Source organism: Suricata suricatta, chromosome 5 (genome assembly GCF_006229205.1).
Source record: "Suricata suricatta isolate VVHF042 chromosome 5, meerkat_22Aug2017_6uvM2_HiC, whole genome shotgun sequence".
Classification (NCBI taxonomy): domain Eukaryota; kingdom Metazoa; phylum Chordata; class Mammalia; order Carnivora; family Herpestidae; genus Suricata; species Suricata suricatta.
Window position 1 is genome coordinate 12,524,546 of NC_043704.1, and position 19,243 is coordinate 12,543,788.

Consider the following 19,243-nt stretch of genomic DNA (forward strand, 5'->3'; position numbering starts at 1 on the left):
CCCCTCGGCGCGCCCCGCCCCCCCTCGCGCACCCGCCCCGCCCCCTCCTTAAGGCGGCCGCGCCGCGCCCCCTCGACAGTCCCTTTACCCCCAGGCGCGCCTTCCCTGCCTGGATCCCCTGCCCCGCAGCCCTCGCGCGGGGGCGGCGCCGCGAGACCGGCCAGGAGGGGCCAGCGCGGGCCGCACTCCGCCTCCGACCCTGCCGCCGCGGTTCCAGCTACCTACGGTTCTCGAACCAGCTGGAACTTTCCATGCCTTCCGTCTCATCCTGGGCGGCGGGCGAGCGTGCGCCCTCGTGCGCGTGCGCTAAACAGTGCGGTCTCGTCCGTGCGCGCGCTTCTCGCCCGCGACTTCTCGGCGCGGGGGACCTTCTAGGCGTCCACGCTGCTCCGGGCGGGGTCGCGGCTGGACCTGGGCTCTTCCCGCAGCTGGTTGCGCAGGGGAGTTCCAGAATGTTCCGGGTAAGGACTACGCTTCTGACCGCAGGGGATGCCTGGGGCACCCTGCTCCTCGCGCCCCCTGCACACCGCCGACCTCAACGCGGCTGCAGGAGCGGATTCCCGGGGCCCCTTCCCCGGCTAGGTGGGCGCAAGGCGCAGGTTGTGGGCCGGGTCAGGCCCGTCCCTCGCCGGCAGCCTGACCTTGGCAGGCTGTTGCGGAAAGGGGATGTGAAAGGCACCTATTTCCCAGGGCCGCGATGCCTTTGAGTGAGCTCATGCACGTAAACCGCCGACAACGGTGCCTGCACACACATAGTGAGGCGCGACACAGGCATCTGTTGTGTGAGCCCGGTCTGACCCACGTGTAGTTGCCAAGGGCAGACTAATACTTTGGCTCAAACCAATATTCTTTAAATGTTTGCTCAGCGTTCGTTTAGAGGACCAGCTGAGAACTTGGAAAGCCGTTTAGTAACTGTGTGGGAGCCTGAGCGTGCCCTGGAGGAGAGTCTCATGTGCATACCCTCTACCCTCAAAACAGGCACACAGGGCTCACCTTTCCCTCCAGCCGCTGGCTGTACTTTCCCTGGGAAGGATTGTACAAAATGCGTTTTCTCCAGCTCCACTCCATAGAGGCTAAGCCCCCTGCCATTGTCGCCCCTGCACATTCTTGTCCCATGAAAAGGACCTGTAGGTGAAATGTTTGCTTTCAAAGTGCTTTAATGATACTAGGTAAAACTTACTGAGCACTTAGTGTGTGTCAGGCACCACGCTAGGGTTTTCACACGCCTCTCCAAAAATTCTTGCTTTATGAGGCACGTGCTATTATTAACTCCCACTTTAGGGATTCAAAAATACAGGCACGCAAAGGTTATGTAACTAGGCCCAGGTCAAACAGTAATAGAGAAAATTTGGATCCACATAGGAAGGCTGAGCCCATACTTAGTCCAGCCTCTGGTTCTTTCCTACCACATAGACTAAGGTGCTAATAATATTATTTGGTAGATTTACCGTTTATTCCATGTAAACTTAGAGGCCCTTTGTCACCTTATCCAGAGACCTTAGTATTTCCCACAGCTTACCTCACACCCCCCACCAAAGGTAAAGATTTAAACATGCCTACTCTGTGATATTTGGGTTTTAACATTTTCTACTCTTGGTCTTCTCCACAACCCGTATTCTTCCAAGGATAAACTACACAGGCATTAATACAAATTAGCTAGTTAGTGCTAATTTTCTTTTGTTTAAAAAAAAAAAAGAATATTATAAATGAACTACAGAAGAAAGCAAAGAATATTTGAACTTCCAGAAGTGAGTTATAGGTTTTCCAAGATGATCTTTGCTTCAAGTGTCCCTCCTGTTATCAGCCACGTATCCCATTTTGAGAATGAGAAAATATGGACCCCAAAGTAATATGCCAAGCCAAAGACCAGGGAAATACCACCAGTTGACTTTAACTTTTAGCATTTCCTCTTAGAAGCTCCATAGTTTTTCCTAGCTAATGCTCAGGGATGAGTGAGGGGGTCAAGGCTGTGACCATCCATATAATGAAATTAGCCTGGTTACATAATGCCTCAACACAGCACCCTAGCCCTCCCAATCTGGTGGCTGCCCACAGGGCTCACCCCATTTCTTCTGAGAAGAAGAAGTAGGGCAGCTTCCCTGATTTTCCCACTTCAACTTGTTCTTTTTTAAAGCTCAACACCAGAATGCCCATGGGTTCATTATAAAATGATAAAATCACAAGGAAAGCTAATGCAAATTTAGTGTCTTCCTATTATAAGTACAAATTTAAATTCACCGAAAGGTTCTTTGAATTTTGTACTATGTATATAAGTCATCATTTAGAGTTATAAAACATTACTATAGCATTTAGTGTATTAAAATTACCCTGGTACTTAGAAATAAGCTTAACCAAGGAGATGAAAGATCTATACACTAAAAGTATAAAACACTGATGAAAGAAATTGAAGCAGTCACAGATGAAAAGATATCCATGTTCATGGTTTAGAAGTAATGTTAAAATGCCCAGACTACCCAAAGTGATTTACAGATTCAATGCAATCCATATCAAAACCCAATGACAATTTTTAGAGAAATAGGAAAAAAAAATCTTAAAATGCACATTGAACCACAAAAGAATAGTGAAAGCAAATCTGACCAAGAAGCGCAAAGGTGGAAGGCATCATACATCCTAATTTCAAACTATATTACAAAGCTGTAGTAATTAAGACAATAGGGTACTGGTATAAAAACAGATACACAGACCAATCAGACTAGAGAACCCAGAAATAAACACATATGTATGATCAACTAATGGTCAACTGATGTTGACAACGGTCTAGGAATACACAATGGAAAAAAGACAGTCTTTTTATTTTATTTTATTTTTAAGGTTATTTATTTTGAGAGAGAGAGCATGAGGGGGAGACAGGCAGAGAGAGTGAGAGAATGAGGGAATCCCAAGCAGGCTCCACACTATCAGCACAGAGCCCTACATGAGGCTCCATCCCACAAACCCGTGAGACCATGACCTGAGGTGAAAACCAAAGTTGGACATTTAACTGACTGAGGCACCCAGGTGCCCAAGACAGTCTTTTTAATATATGGCATTGAGGAAAATGGATATCTACATGCAAAAGAATGAAATCAGACCCTTATCTTACACCACACACAAAAATCAAGATAGACAAATATGAAACCTGAAACCATAAAAATCCTTGAAAAAGACATAGGGAAAAAGCTTCCTGATGTTGACCCTGGTAATGATATTTTGCATATGACACCAAAGAGCACAGGCGACAAATGCAAAATAGAGAAATGTGATTACATGAAACTGCAAAGCTGCTTATCAGCAAGGAAATAATCAACAGAATAAGAAGGCAACCTAGAGATTGGGAGGAAATATTTGCAAACTGTATGTTTGGTGAGGGGTTAATATCCAAAATATATAAGGAGCTCATATAAGTCAATAACAAAAATAGCAACAAACAAAAATAATTATCTGGTTTAAAAATGGGCAATGAAAGGAGGACCAGCAGGTGCATGAAAATGTACTCAACATCACTAATCATCTGGAGAATGCAAATTAAAACTACAATGACCTATCACCTCACACCTCTTAGAATGGTGTCAAGAGTTATTAAGTGTTGGCGAGGATATGGAGAAAAGGAAACTGTCGTACACTGTTGGTGCAGCCACTATGGAAAACAGTACGGAGACTCCTCAAGAAATTAAAAATAAAACTCTCATATGACCCAGCAATCCCTCTTCTGGTTACATACCTAAGGGAATTGAGGGGTGCCTGAGTGGCTCAGTTGGTTGAGCATCCGACTTCAACTCAAGTCATGATCTTGGGGTCCAGTCTGTGGGTTCGAGCCTCGTGTTGGGCTCTGGGCTGACAGCTCAGAGCCTAGAGCCTGCTTCAGATTCTGTCTCCCTCCCTCTCTGTCCCTCCCCCATTTTCTCTGTGTCTCTCTCTCAAAAATAAGTAAACATTTAAAAAACTAAAAAAATAAAGTCATTGAAAACAGATCTTGAAGAGATATCTACACTCCCGTGTTCATTACAGCATTATTCGCAGTAACTGAGCCGTGAAAGTAATCTAAATGTCCGTGGGCAGATAAAGAAAATGTGGTACAATGGAATAGTAGTCAGACTTGAGAAAGAAGGAAATCTTGCCATTTGAGATAACGTGGGTGAAACTGAAGGACAAATACAGACACAAAAAGGCAAATGCTACATATCACTTACATGAGGCATCTGAAAGAGTCAAACTCATAAAAGCAGAGAGTCTAATAGCAGTTGGCAGGAGCTGGGAGAAGGGGGTAATGCGGTGGTATTAGTGGAAGAATCCAAAACTTCAGTTATACAAGAAAAAAATTATTCTGCATCATAGCATCTCCCATTTTATATGGTATAGATTTGATTAACTAGACATCTTGATTCATCTTCAAGTAAGGTTTTATGAGAGGCGATAGAAAAAAAAATAAAAACAGGAGTAGAAATCCAGCCCTATTTCTACAAAGTAACTTCAGCGTATGCCCTGGGGCAGTTTAATCATTTTTACCTTCTTATTTTATATTACTGTATAATAAGGCTTTATACCTTGAACTCACGCAAGGTCATTAATTCCCAAAGATATGTCAAAAACAGGCCTCCTGCACCTAAAGACAACTCCCAAGAAGTTAAGAAATGTGAATGTTTTCAGTTAATAAGGAAAATAATCCCACAGTCCAACCAGGTCATATTTTAAGCTGTCCTCAGTCATCACTGTCCTCAGCTATCACCTTCTCCTGAGAAAGGTCGCCGCCATTTCTTGGCCTGACGGCTCAGCATCTATCTTTGTTCCTCAGTTGATGACCCAGACTCAAGTCACATTTCAAACTTATTTTGTGTTTAAATGTTTTACTAGTGAACTCACTGGAGTTTCTTTTTCTTTTTTTTAATGTTTATTTTTGAGAGAGAGAGAGAGCATGAGTGAGGGAGGGGCAGAGAGAGAGGGAGACGGAATCCAAAGCAGCTCCAGGCCCCGAGCTGTCAACACAGAGCCTAACACAGGGCTCCAACCCACAAGGCACGAGATCATGACCTGAACCAAAGTCAGTTGTCCAACCAACTGAGCCACCCAGGCGTCCCTGAACCCACTGGTATTTCTAAACCCCCTTGCTCACACCGTCACCCTATGTGTAGACCCTCATAGAGGAGCCTTCCGGTGTGAAACATTATGTGCGTTATACGTATGTTTTTAGGTCAGGCCTTTTTAGAGCTCTTTTAATCCACTAATTTCCTTATAGTCTTTCTTATTTTGATCAAGTATGTTTTTATTTGGGGGAGGCGGCTCAAATTTGGGCTCCACTTTATAAGAAAAAGTGAAGCAAAAGTTGCCTCAATGGAATGTTCCCTCACTTTAACCTCTGCCTCCCCTCCCCGGCCCCCCCCCAAAATTGTGAGATGTTTGTGGGAGATGTTCTCCTTACCATAATGTCTTTTTTAGGAAAAAATACCGTATTTTTGAAGTTTACAAAAACGAAATCCTTCCTGCATCTTCACTTCCGGAAGAGCTTAGTTACAATGTCTACAGCGATCTATTGTGGGACACTAATGTTAAGTGTCAATGATGCTGGAGGCGGGCGACAGCCTGTGTTCTTTCTCCACGAGTGCAAAATCCAAAACACACCTGGAAGGGTTTTAGATTGAGTAAAAGGACAAAGGCTGTGAGCTGGAGACGGTGCGGTGGGGGTGGGGGGGTGAGGCAGCACCCGAAGGGGTCTTTGGGGAGGTGCTAACTAAAGCGAGTGGGAGCATCCCGCAAAACAAACTAGGGGGCCATCTCAGGGTGAGGCCTGAGAGGTGCACAAGCCAGGCCTGCTCAGCACAGAGCAGCTTTAGGGCTGGACACGGACGGGCAGAAGGTAATCATACCCCAGTAGATTCGAAGGGGCTAGTGCCCCTGCTGGGTCAAGCTCAGAGAGGGTGGCACAGGCCCAGGGGGTAGGAGCTGCAGAAGTTGAAGGAAGGAGTGTGAGGGGATAGAATCTGTAGGATTTGATGACTGATTGAATATTGTGGGGTAGCTGGGGAGGCAACAATGGATCCCGGGTTTCTGTTCAATACACGTTCTGGACTGACTTTCCTTTGTTCTGGTCACGCCTATATGTGGTATTTCCTCAGCTCCTAACTCCTGAAACTTCTATTACAATTCAATGTATTAATATTTTTTCCTCAGGGTGTCTTATCTTCATAAATCTTCATAGCAAGATTATAATCTTCTGAGGTGATATCTTTGATTGCTCTAAATAGTCTCACTATTCAGGGCTTTAACTAAATGAAAGAAAAAGATAGTCCTAAAGCCTGTGCAGATTCGCCACCTAAATTATCTGGCCACCCAAGAAATGTTGAAAATTGGGTGTCAACACTTCCTGGTAAGAAGGTCAATGTACAAGTATCATCTCTGGGGTGCCTGGGTGGCTCAATCGGTTAAGCGTTCAACTATGGCTCAGGTCATGATCTCACATTTGTGGGTTTCAAGCCCCGTGTTGGGCTCTGTGCTGACAGCTCAGAGCCTGGAGGCTGTCTTTGGATTCTATGTCTCCCTCTCTCTCTGACCCTCCCCTGCCTATGCTGTTTCTCTCTATCTCTCAAAAATAAATAAAAACATTTTAAAAAACTTTTTTAAATATACAAATATCATCTCAAAGTCCAACCCTCTGTGAGAATCATCTCACCCAGGGTTGCTAGGACTCTGTAGATTCATGTGGGAGAGACTGCCCTAATTATAACAAGAAAGAGTTGCATAGATTTGATAAAAGGATAAAACACCTGTAGGCATTAAATTATATCCAAGAGTTATGCACCCCACCCACCCCCATTGATTCAGGGTCAAAACAGAATTGTGACCTTGATCTGATCTGAACATCATTGGACTTTCCATTTACTAAGGCAGATGATGGGCAGGTATGAGCATATGGGAAGCAGAGGTGATTCCAAAAGGCAACATATTCAGGAGGTAAATGATCTTTTGCAATGGAGAAATTCTCTGGTTAGGAAGTCAAACCCCTCAAAAGCAGCTATGAGGAAGATTTTATACTTTAGAGCGTACCAAGTCAGAATATAATATTTTAGTATTAGATAATATCTATTTTTTTTTCAAATTGCCCATATTTTAAAAAATAAACTTAATGGCAACCATAACAGCAGCTATCTATGCTGCAGGGGGAAAAATCCTACATGCAATTAAAATTACAAGATAACTGGGAGCTATCAGGTAATACCTTCTGCAATAAACCATCTTGAACTTTCAGCCTAGGGTTACCAAGACCTGAGGAGAATATGTAGGAAGAACCTTGGGAATTTAGCTCCCAACTTGAATAAAGAAGTCCATAACTGACCTTACTACTACATACATAATTACTAAGAAAATATTAAATAACCATGTTAACCAAGGGCTCCTGTATTATATTATTGCAAAAGGAGAGTCATTTTAGTAATTAAAGAATCATTACATATAGTGCTATCATTAAATGATTTCTAAAGGGGAATTCCTAAGTGGTTAGTTTTTGCAATGATCAGTTATTTACAAATTCCTTTTTTTTCTTTCCCCCACTGCCCCCAAAATGTCCAGCATCTAAATGAGAGGACCTTTGGGAACAAGGATGACACTTTATCTTCAATCAGTAATCTGGCTGGTTGACATTAGAGAGCAGCCAGAAACGAGAATTTCCTCCTACTGTTAATGATTCAGTGCTTAAGAAATGTCCACGATCCTACATGCAGAAAGGAGGGCCATTGGTCTGACAGTGAGGAAGAGCAGCTTCGGGCCTGGTGAATTAAACCTCGGTGCTATTAAACTTGACTCCAGCTGCAAGCCCACAGCTACAAGTCCTGGGTAAGTGCCGCAGGCAACAGGACCTCACTGCCACCCATCTGGGTACTGTAAGGTACATCCCCACACTGTGGCCATAGGATCTTTCTGAAAGCACATATCTGATTCAGTTTCTGCGCAGCTTAAATACTTGAGTCCAAACTCCTCAACAGGGGATACAATGTCCTTCCTCCTGCAGCACCGACCCCTTTCCCCATCGACTTCCACACACCTGCCTCCATCCCTCTCGCCACTCCTCAGTGTCACTCCGTGGTGCTTGCAGCCCCTGAGCTCTGCACACGTTTCCCCTGCTGCCTTTTGTCTTCAGCCTGGAACAGACCCCAGTCCCTTCCCCTAGCCTACTCCTATTTGCCCCTTACTTTTTTTTTTTTTTTAATTATGAGATATACAGACAGGGACTGCATGGAACACATAGAGAGAATTTTAAGAATTATTTCACAAGCATCTCAGAAGCCCACTTTCCAGAATCTTCTTCCGTGCCTCTCTAGAAACAGGCCCACTCCTCTCCCCCCATTCCTGGCTTTTCTTTCTAATCTTACCATCTTTGCATGCATTCCCCAATCCATAGCCTATTTCAGTCCACTTTCTGAATGTTGCAGTGTGAGAATGTCACTTTCCCTACCCACCCCCCGGCTCATTCTTCCAAGTTATTAAGTGTAGTTGTAGCTCATTTATTTTCATCACTGAAACTACTCTACTGTTCAGCTACACCACTGTACATCTGTTGGTTTGACAGACATGGTTGTTTCCTTTGTGGGTGGCTATTACCAATAATACCACCGGGAACACCTGTACACATAGACCAGTGCATACAGGTACACGTGCAGAGTGGAATGCTACCTCCCATGTAGCTGTTCTATTGTAATGCCAAACCGTTCTCTAGAGTGGTGGTGCCAGCTTGCACTTCCTCCTGCAGGATATGTCAATTTGCTAATCCCTGTCCTCTGCTCATGTCTCAGTTTTGACCACTGCCATGTAGAAAGCCTAGCCTAAACTTGAAAGTCTAGATCAGGTGCACCTCATTGGTGCTCTTTTTAGCACCTGTGCTCACTCTGTCATCACATTAACCGTACCTTGTTACAGCATGCACAGGACAGAAGTGAAAAAATACTGTTCAGATCCCCAGCTGCTGTCCCTCTGGACCCATTGTTGTATTAGTTCTGAAGCCACATGTCCCTTTGGTGGCTCCCCAGGTTCATTTCTGTTACACACAGGACTCCTCTGATAGGTGACTTGGGCTCAAGGACTTCCCAGTGACCTGAACAAATCTTTCTTGGAATTGTACTACAGTCCCCTCCCCTCCGTCCTGCACAGATGTCAGACCTGCAATGTCTTCTCCCCGCCTTCTCTGCTTCCCTCCCTTGGTCCTTCATGGGCATGTCTTCCAAGAAATCTCTTACCTGTCTAATTCTATCTTGCTGTCTGCTTCTTAGAGAGCCTGAACTAACACAGTGTCATCTCTTCGTTACCCTGTGGCCTTAGCAATTAATACATACATTCTCAAAAAAGAAACTCTTGTGCCCCCAGTGCCAATGGGAGGGACTGATACATGATAGATGCTGAGAAAATATTGGAGAATAAGTGAATAAATAAATAAATGAGATGCCAACTCCATATGAACATGTTTCTGGTGTCATCTTGAAGGCAGAGGAAAACTGCTTGACCCAACTCTGATACCTCCCTTCTTCCTTCCTTCCTTCCTTCAGAGAGAGAGAGAGAGAGAGAGAGAGAGAGAGAGAGAGGGAGGGAGAGAGAGACACAGAGAGAGAGAGAGAGATGAGTATGTGAGCAGAGGAGCAGAGAGACAGGGAGAGAGAATCCCAAGCAGGCTCCACACTATCAGCACAGAGCCTGATGATGCAAGGCTCGAACTTGCAAACCAAGAATCGAATGCTTAAGAGTGAGCCACCCAGGTGCCCCACATCCCTTCTTTCTATGGGCCTACCCGCAGACTGTGCTTCCTACTTAAAAGGTGTGGCCAGTATACAATGACGGACAAAGGAACTAAGATTTCACATTCTTTCCATGAGGGAAGAACAAAGTCTCCCTTTAGGTCATTGGCTTGGGAACATTCTCTTTGGCTCCTCATTCCGTATTTCAGAAGCTTCTGATCACAATGCCAACCTACCAGACTTGTGTCACCGCCAAGTGGCAAAGAGAAGGGACCTATGGTAAGTGGCCTCTAGGATGGCCTCCTATGATCTCCGCCTGCTGGTATAATTCCCTGTCCTTGAGTGTGATCCACATTTAAAAATCCCTAAGGAATTGAATACAATGGAAGTGATAGGATATGACTTCTGATTTTACATTATAAAAAGAACTGTATCTTCCATGGATTGAGAGTCAGAACACCTAAGTGTAATCTTTACCTTTACAGGGCACTGGCCAGGTTATTTTCTTTTTTGAACTCTTTTTTTAAGTTTACTTGTTTATTTTGAGAGAGAGAGAGAGAGAGAGGGAGAGAGAGCATGCTCACACGCTGGCAGTTGGGGAAGGGGTAGACTCCCAAGCAGACTCAGCACTGTCTGTGTGGACCTGATGCAGGGCTCGAACCCCACAAACCATGGGACCATGATCTGAGCTGAAATCAAGAGTAGGATGCTTAACTGACTGAGCCACCCAGGAGCCCCCTGGCCAAGTCATTTTCATCTCTTTATGTCTTAGGTTGTTTATCCATTAAATGGATTAAGTAATACCCAACTAATTATGATTAGTTTTATGTGGGAAATTATATAAAAACCAACTTTTACTAAGTGTCACTTTACATATCTTTTTTGTATTATTCACTTAATGCTCACAGCATTTCTATGGGTGAGGACTGTTATCACCCTCATTTCATACAATGGAATATGACTCAGGAATAAAAAGAAAAGAACTAGTAACATGTTCAGCAACATGAATGAATCTCAGTTATGCTGAGTGAAATAAGCCAGACCCCTCCCCCCCCAAAAAAACCCCATACCAAATGATTCCATTTATATAAAATTCTAGAAAATTCAAACTACAGTGACACAAACAAATCAGTGGCTGCTTGAGGTAGAAGTGAAGAAAAGGGATTTTACAGGGGCATGAGGAAATGTTTAGGGATGATGGGCATTTTTATTATCTTGATTAGAGCAATATTTTCATGGATGTATACATATGTCAACAAGTATCAAATTATATACTTCAAATATGTGTGACTTACTATGTATCAATTATAACTTAAAAAAGCTAAAAAATATAAATCATTCACATTTTTATACGCAGGAAAGACATTCTAGGTCATTGTTCTGTTATACCTCTACCCTCAACTTACCCTGCTTCCCCTGCCTCAAATTCCTGAGTAAGAAGAGGTCAAAACCACACTCACCTCTGGTATTCACATCAATTAAGAGGGGAAAAAAGGTCCATATGGAAAGAATTTTAAGCTCTACAGGAGATGCAAAGATGGATAAGAAATAGTCCATGTCTTTAAGAAATTTTAATCTATGTAGAGAGAGAAGATATAATATGTTTAAAACAAAATTGTCCAACAGGGTTTAAGTATTAATTCTAAGGAATAGAAAACACATAAAAGGGGAGTGATTAACTGCCTAATGAAGAGTACAGGCAAACATTTCTAAAGACACATGACTTTGGGCCAGGATGGCTTGGGAATATTTCATGTAGGATGTGGGATTTGAGCTGGAATGTGAAGAATGGATAACATTTAGATAGATGGGAGGAAAAAAGTGGATAAACACAAGATGTTTTGGTCGGGTCAGAGGATGGTGACATTGAGTGAATAAGTTTGACAGGAGGAAAGGTGTCTGGAGAAGACTTACAGGACTTTACAAACTTGAGACACAGTTGGACAGTCTTGAGTGTCAGGTAGAGAGTCTAAACACTCAGCCTTTATTTTATCTTAACTACAAGAAGGAAGGGAGCTTTTTGTTGTCAGAATCATTCAGCATAGAGTGTATGAGCATACAGGAGGAATGTGGAAAGGAGGTAACTTCTCTGAATGGGCAAGTCCCTCCCAATCCTGAGACACTGGTCACAGATTCATAGGCTTTGAAAGTATCAAAGAGGTAGCACTGGCTATCTGTCTGATAATATCTGGGTTCCTCTTGGATGTGGTGCCTGACTTCCGGTCAACAGGGACAGGTTTTCCCCTATTCCACCATGTTCAGTCAGCGAATGGAAAATGATCCGTGTGCAACCATCAGACTCTCTCTCATGATTCTGAGTCCAGAGTAAATGACTCAGTGATATGAGGAACAGTTAGAGGTCACTCATCATGCTCACCAGGCCCTTTCTTCTCAATGGCTGTACTTCTTGCTAACCAATGCTCCAGAGTACTCTTGGTTCCTGACCAGTTCTCTAGTCAATCCTGAGATTCCTCCAAATATCATTAAATCATTCCAATAAATTTATCATTCGAATAAATTTCACTTTTGCCTCAGATTATAGAATCTGTTTATGTCACTTGCAGACAACAACCTAAGTCAACGTAGAACTCTTTACATCTTAGCACTTCAGGCCCTGCATAAACCTGTTGGTCTTAGTTCAGCGCCTTGGATCCATACAGAACAAGTCTATCCCCTCTTCCGCATAAACTCTTCCTATGCCTGAAGACAGTGCTCTGGCCTATCCTAAACCTTTGTTTCCCTGGGCTGTATGCCCCATGTTCCATTGGGCACTCATCATCTCACATGGTCTGGATTGCTTCACCAGCCTGGACAGTTTTTCCAAGGGTGCTCAGCTGTTCACATTCAGACCTTGGTGACTTGATAAACATTTGTTGAATGATGGCTACAATTCCTCTTGTAGGAAATAGTCATTCATTTTTATTTTTCCATGTAAAGGCTATGTTGTAGCTGGGGTATTGATTCAACTACTGAAATAAATATCCAAATAACAATGACTTAAATAAGATGGTTTATTAAATGGAAAGGTCTAAATTGAAGTAGAGCTGGGGATCCAGGCTTTTTCCAGCTTGTTACTATCCATTTATACCCATTTATATCCATTCATAACACGTGCCTTCCATCTTGTGGTCTAGCATGGCCATTCCTGCTTCTAGCACCATGTTCACATTCCAGAAGCAGAAAGGGAGAAGAAAAATCATGCGGCATTCCTTTTAAGGAATGTTCCAGAAGTTTTACCCATCACCTCTACTTGTCTTCTGTGAGTTGGAACTTAACCCTATTGCTTTGGCTTGCCTTCCAAGAAGGGCTGGGAAATGTAAGTTTAGCTGGGAAAGGATAGTGAACTAGCAGTTTCTACCATAGACCATATAATGCAGTTGGATATCTTCCAATAAAACACACCAAGTATAATGAGATACTATACAAGTCACAAATAGCTATTAGCTGAAACTTTCTTATATTTAATGTTGGGTATTTTGCAAGTGATTATCAGGCTAGCATTATGCCAAGAATTGAGTTTTAGGTAAATTGGAGTTTATGGGTTTACCAGTGCACATGCCTTGGCCAGTGTACTTATAACCCAAAAGTCAGGTCTATACTGATAAGTTCCTCCAACTCAGACAACCAAGCAGCTTTTTCTTTTGAAAACAAAACCCTCGGAACTGAGGGTTGAAGGGGAAGGGGGAGGGGGGAAGAGAGGTGGTGGTGATGGTGGAGGGCACTTGGGGGGAAGAGCACTGGGTGTTGTATGGAAAACAATTTGACAAAAAAATATTATGGAGAAAAAACCCACAAATTTGCTTCACACGATGAGTTTAATATGTTTTCACACATATTAGATAGTATTCTTTTGGTTACAAGTAATAGAAACTGACTGTAGTTTGTTTAGAACGGAGGAATGAATTATAAGTGCACCAGATGTATCACAGTACTCAAGGCAATGTGCAGCTGACTGGGCCTCTGGAACAGACTATAATTAAGATGCTCTCCATCTTTTATTTCTGTCCTTCTGCTCAGAAGCTTAATTCTTCTTTCTCTTAAAGGACCCTTTTGCTCTGTTTTCCAGTCTGCACAGTAGACAATAGCTATTCCTAGCTTCTTGGTCTACATATAATCCCTCTACCCACCCAGAGATATCTGAGGCTCTCCTTCAATTGCCATGTTTATTAGCCTTAGTTGGGCTCATGGTCTACCTCGGGCCAGTCAGCCAAGTCTAAAGAGTAGGTCAAGGGGCTCCCAAGTAGCTTTGTCACTTAAGTGTTCAACTCTTGAATTAGGCTCGGGTCATGATCCCACAATTGTGGGATCAAGCCCTGCCTGGAGTTCTGCATTAAGAATGGAGCCTGCTTACAATTCTCTCTCTCTCTTTCCCTCTCCCTCTTTCCCATGCTCTCTCTCTCTCTCTCTCTCTCTAAAATAATTTTTTTTAATTTAAAAAAGAATAGGTCAAATTTTACCATTATGACAGCCAGCCGCTACCTCGGAGCCTTGTAGATTTGGAGGGTTACAAGTGGGGAAAAAGAGTTTGCAGTAAAGGGAAGTCTAGACAGGCATCTCAATAGGCATATCCTCCACCCATGCATACGTGGAGGATTGTCATGAGTGGAATGAAGTTTAAAAATATAACTATGAGATTGGTGACACTCAAACTGGAAGCATGATGCAATGCTGTTGGAGGAGAAACTATGTCTTCTTCAAGACTGTTTTGGTTGTAACTGAAACCCATCCAAAAGCTCTTAAGCACATCACTTGATATATTTAATACCTGAAGAAGGCTTTGATGTGCAGAGGATCACCTACAGTTATTTATTTTAACTATTATTCAAGTTTTTAAAGTTGTATTGTTTTTTTAAATGCTTTCTTTTTTAGAGTAGTTCCAGGTTCACAGGAAAATTAAGCAGAAGGCACAGAGATTGCCCATAAGCCCCCAATCCCCACATTTGCATAGCCTCCACCATTATCAACATCCCACACCAGAGTAGTACATTTGTTACCATTAATGGACCCACATTGACCCATCATCGCCCAAAGTTCATAGTGTACATAGACATAGTTCACTCCTGGGGCTGTATATTCTGCAGGTTTGGGCAAATGTAACATGTATTAACTGTTACAGTATCACACAGTATTTTAACTTCCCTAAAAATCTTTTGTACTCTACTTATTCATCCTTCCTTCCTCCCTAACCTCTGGCAATCACTGGTCTTTTAACTGTCTTCATGATTTTGCCTTTTCCAGAGTGTAACATAATTGGAGTAATACAGTATGTAGCCTTTGTAGTTACAACCCAAAAAGCACAATCCATGAAAGAAAGAACAACCTGATTTAAAAATAGTTCAAAACCTTTTTTGCAAGGACACAGGTGTCGTGAAAGCCACCGCTAAACCTAAACCAAACTGGGAAAAGAAAAGACTCATATCAATGTCATTGCCATTGGACATGTAGATTTGACCAAGTCTCATAGTACCAGTCATCTGATCTACAAATGTGGTGGGATTGACAGAAGAACTATCAAAAAATTTGAGAAGGAGCCTGCTGAGATGGGAAAGGGCTCCTTCATGTAGCCTGGGTCTTGGAGAAATTGAAAGCTGAATGTGAATATGGTATCACCATTAATATCTCCCTATGGAAATTCGAGACCAGCAAGTACTTATTCGGTGAGCATCACTGATGCCCAAGGGCACAGAGACTTTATCAAAACCATGATTACAGGCACATCTCAGGCTGACTGTGCTGTCCTAATTGTTGCTGCTGGTGTTAGTGAATTTGAAGCCAGTATCTCCGAGAACAGGCAGACCCGTGAGTATGCCCTTCTGGCTTACACATAGATGTGAAACAACGAATTATTGATGTTAGCAAAATGGATTCCACTGAGTCACCCTATAGCCGGAAGAGGTGTGAGGAAATCAGTAAGGAAGCCAGCACCTACATCAAGAAAAGTGGCTACAAACCCAAGACAGTAGCATTTGTGCCAATTTCTGGTTGGAATGGTGACAATGTGCTGGAGCCATATGCCTTGGTTCGAGGGATGGTAAGTCACCTGTAAAGATGACACTGCCAGTGGAACCACACTGCTTGAAGCTCTGGATTGCGTTCTACCATCAATTCGTCTAACTGGCAAGCTCTTGTATCTCCCTCTCCAGGATATCTACAAAATTGGTGGTATTGGTACTGTCCCTGTGGCCCAAGTGGAAACTGGTGCTCTTAAACCTGGCACAGTGCTCACCTTTGCTCCTATCAGTGTTACAACTGAAGTAAAGTCTGTTGAAATGTACCATGAACCTCTTCCTGGGAACGTAGCTGTCAAAGATGTTTGTCATGGCAATGCAGCCGGTGACAGTAAAAATGACCCACCAGTGGAAGCAGCTGGCTTTACAGCTCAGGTGATTATCTTAAACCAGCCAGGCCAAATCAGTTCTGGATATGCACCTGTGCTGGATGGTCACCCAGCTCACGTTGCCTGCAAGTTTGCTGTGCTGAAGGAGAAAAGTGATCGTTGTTCTGGAAAAGGCTGGAAGATGGCTCCACGTTCTTGAAATCTGGTGATGCTGCCATCATTGATATGGTTGCTGGCAAGCCTAGTGTGTTGGGAGCTTCTTGGATTATCCTCCTTGGGGCCCTACTGCTGTTCCTGACATGAGAGACAGCTAGTTGCTGTGGGTGTCATCAAAGCAATGGACAAGAAGGCAGCTGGAACAGGCAAGATCACCAAGTCTTCCCAGAAAGCTCGGAAGGCTAAATGAATATTATTCTCAATACCTGCCATCCCCGCCTTAATTAGTGGTGGAAGAACGGTCTCAGAACTCTTTATGTCTATTAGCCACTTAAGTTTAGTAGTAAAAGACTGGTTAATAATAACTGCATCATAAAACCTTCAGAAGGAAAGGAAAATGTTTTGAGGACCATTTGTTTGGTGTGTAAATGTGGCAGTTTTCAGTTATTAGGGTTTTTTTTTAAATGAGTACTTTTTAACAGAAACAACCTGACCAAAAACCTGTCACAGAATTTTGAGACTCATTAAAACAAATGTTTAATGAGAAACCTGTATCTTCTTTTGGTTAACACTGTAACTTCTTATAGCACTATTCAGGTAAAGGATTAAGAGTTGCCCATAACCTATTTCTGGTGTTATCTTCTGTAAAAACTAAGAATTTGGATTAACATTTTTTTTTCTGGATGGGAAGTTTTTGCACTCTTTTTCACCTTGTCTGAGGGAGAGAAATCATCTATTTAATAACATAGTAAAAAGCTACAGGGGGAGGGAGTCTGTTGGTGCAACATATTGCAGCTTAGAACAGATAACCAAAGAGTAACACTATAAGATAGCTTATAAAAAAGCTTATTTCTGTAATACTAAAATGAATGTGTTGCATATAATTTGTATTCTATCAATATTGACTAAGCTTGATGATACTAAAAAATGGGGGGGGGGAATTGGGGCAAAGACTTTAACAGATACCCCACCAAAGAAGATATATACATGGCAAATAAGCATATGAAAAGATTCTCCACATCGTACATCATCAGGGAAATGCAAATTGAAACAACAATGAGATAATGCTACACATTTATTAGAATGGTCAGAATCCAGAATACTGACAACACAAAATGCTGGTAAGGATTTAGAGCAACTGGAACTCTCATTTAACGCTATGGGAATGCAAAATGGTAGTCACTTTGAAGGACAGTTTGTCAATTTCTCACAAAACTAGACATACTCATAATGTATGATCCAGCAATCATGCTCCTTGGTATTTGCCCAAAGGAGTTAAAGACTTACTTCCACATACATATACCTACATACAGATGTTTATAGCAGCTTTATTCATAATTGCCCAAACTTGGACACAACCAAGATGTTCTTCAGCAGGTGAATGGATAAAGAAAGTGTAGTATATCCAAAGACTGGAATGTTTTTCACCAGTGAAAAGAAATTAGCTAGCAAGGCATGAAAAGACATGAAAGAAATTGAAATGCATATTACTAAGTAAAAGAGGCCAAAATGTCCATGATTTGGCTATTGTAGAAAGTGCTGCTATGAACATTGGGATACGTGTGCTCCTCTGCATCAGCACTTCTGTATCCCCTGGGTAAATCCCTAGCAGTGCTATTGCTGGGTCATAGGGGAGTTCTGTCGATAGTTTTTTGAGGAGCCTCCACAGTTTTCCAGAGCAACTGCACCAGTTTACATTCCCACCAACAGTGTAGGAGGGTGCCTGTTTCTCCACATCCTCACCAGCATCTATATTCTCTTGATTTGTTCATTTTAGCCACTCTGACCGGTTTGAGGTGGTATCTCAGTGTGGTTTTGATTTGAATTTCCCTGATGATGAGTGACGCTGAGCATCGTTTCATGTGCCTGTTGGCCATCTGGATGGTCCTCTTTGGAGAAGTGTATATTCAGGCTTCTGCCCATTTCTTCACTGGATCATTCATTTTTCATGTATGGAGTTTAGTGAGTTCCTTGTATATTTTTGGTACTAGCCCTTTATCTGATATGCCATTTGCCACTATCTTTTCCCATACTGTTGGTTGCCTGTTAGTTTTTTTGATTGTTTCCTTTGCCTTGCAGAAGCTTTTTATCTTAATGAGGTCCCAGTAGTTCATTTTTGTTCTTGTTTCCCTTGCCTCTGGGGATGTGCCGAGGAAGAAATTGCTGTGATTGAGGTCTAGGGGGCTATTTCTTGCCTTTTCCTCAAGGGTTTTTATGGTTTCCTGTTTCACATTCAGATCCTTTATCCATTTTGAGTTTATTTTTGTGAATGGTGTCAGAAAGTGGTCTAATTTTATTTTTCTACATGTTGCTGTCCAGCTCTCCCAACACCATCTATTGAAGAGGCCGTCTTTTTTCCATTGGACACTCTTTCCTGCTTTGTCAAAGATTAATTGGCCATATACTTGTCATGGAAAGAGCCTAAATGTCCATCACCTGATGAATGGATCAAGAAGATATGGTATATATATACACAATGGAGTATTACATGGCAATGAGGAAGAATGAAATATGGCCATTTGTAGCAAAGTGGATGGACCTCGAGGGTGTCATGCTAAGTGAAATAAGTCAGTCAGACAGAGAAGGATAGATACCATATGTTTGCATTCATAGGTCTAACATGAGAGACCTGGCAGGGGACCATGGGGAGAGGAAGGGGGAAAGAGAGCAGGGGAGAGTGAGGGACACAGATCAAGGGAGAATACTGACTACTGAAAATGAACCATGGACTGAAGGTGGGGGGAGGGGGTGATGGTCATGGTGGGGGGCACTTGTGGGGAGAAGCACTGGGTGTTATATGGAAACCAATTTGACAATAAACTATTAAAAAAAAATAAAACAAATTTGGAAAAAAAAAAGAGGCCAAACTGAAAGGTTGTAACATTTTAAAGCCTAGGTTCTTCTAAAGGCTTTATGTTTAACTCACAACTCCTACCTTATTTATGTCTAGTAATTTTTATATAGAAATAATATTAATCACTTTCATTTTTTTCTCTGGTTAATGTTGAATTAACTAAGTTTAAGTAGTAGGTCCTCC

At 42.5% G+C, this 19,243-nt stretch overlaps 2 protein-coding genes and 1 pseudogene across 2 annotated transcripts in view; 1 reads left to right on the plus strand and 2 right to left on the minus strand.

Moving 5' to 3' along the window:
* Nucleotides 1-243, minus strand: part of SLC5A3 (solute carrier family 5 member 3) — a 25,640-nt gene extending 25,397 nt beyond the window's left edge. Inside the window, exon 1 of the mRNA XM_029939009.1 lies at nt 226-243. The gene's annotated coding sequence lies outside the window, so the exon portion shown is untranslated. The remainder of the gene's footprint in view (nt 1-225) is intronic.
* Nucleotides 1-268, minus strand: part of MRPS6 (mitochondrial ribosomal protein S6) — a 66,262-nt gene extending 65,994 nt beyond the window's left edge. The window contains exon 1 of the mRNA XM_029939011.1: nt 222-268. Coding sequence (XP_029794871.1) covers nt 222-253 — 32 coding nt within the window. The 5' untranslated portion in view covers nt 254-268. The remainder of the gene's footprint in view (nt 1-221) is intronic.
* Nucleotides 269-9,937: 9,669 nt separating this feature from the next.
* On the plus strand, nt 9,938-16,920 carry LOC115291062 (annotated as a pseudogene).
* The last annotated feature ends 2,323 nt before the right edge of the window (nt 16,921-19,243 follow it).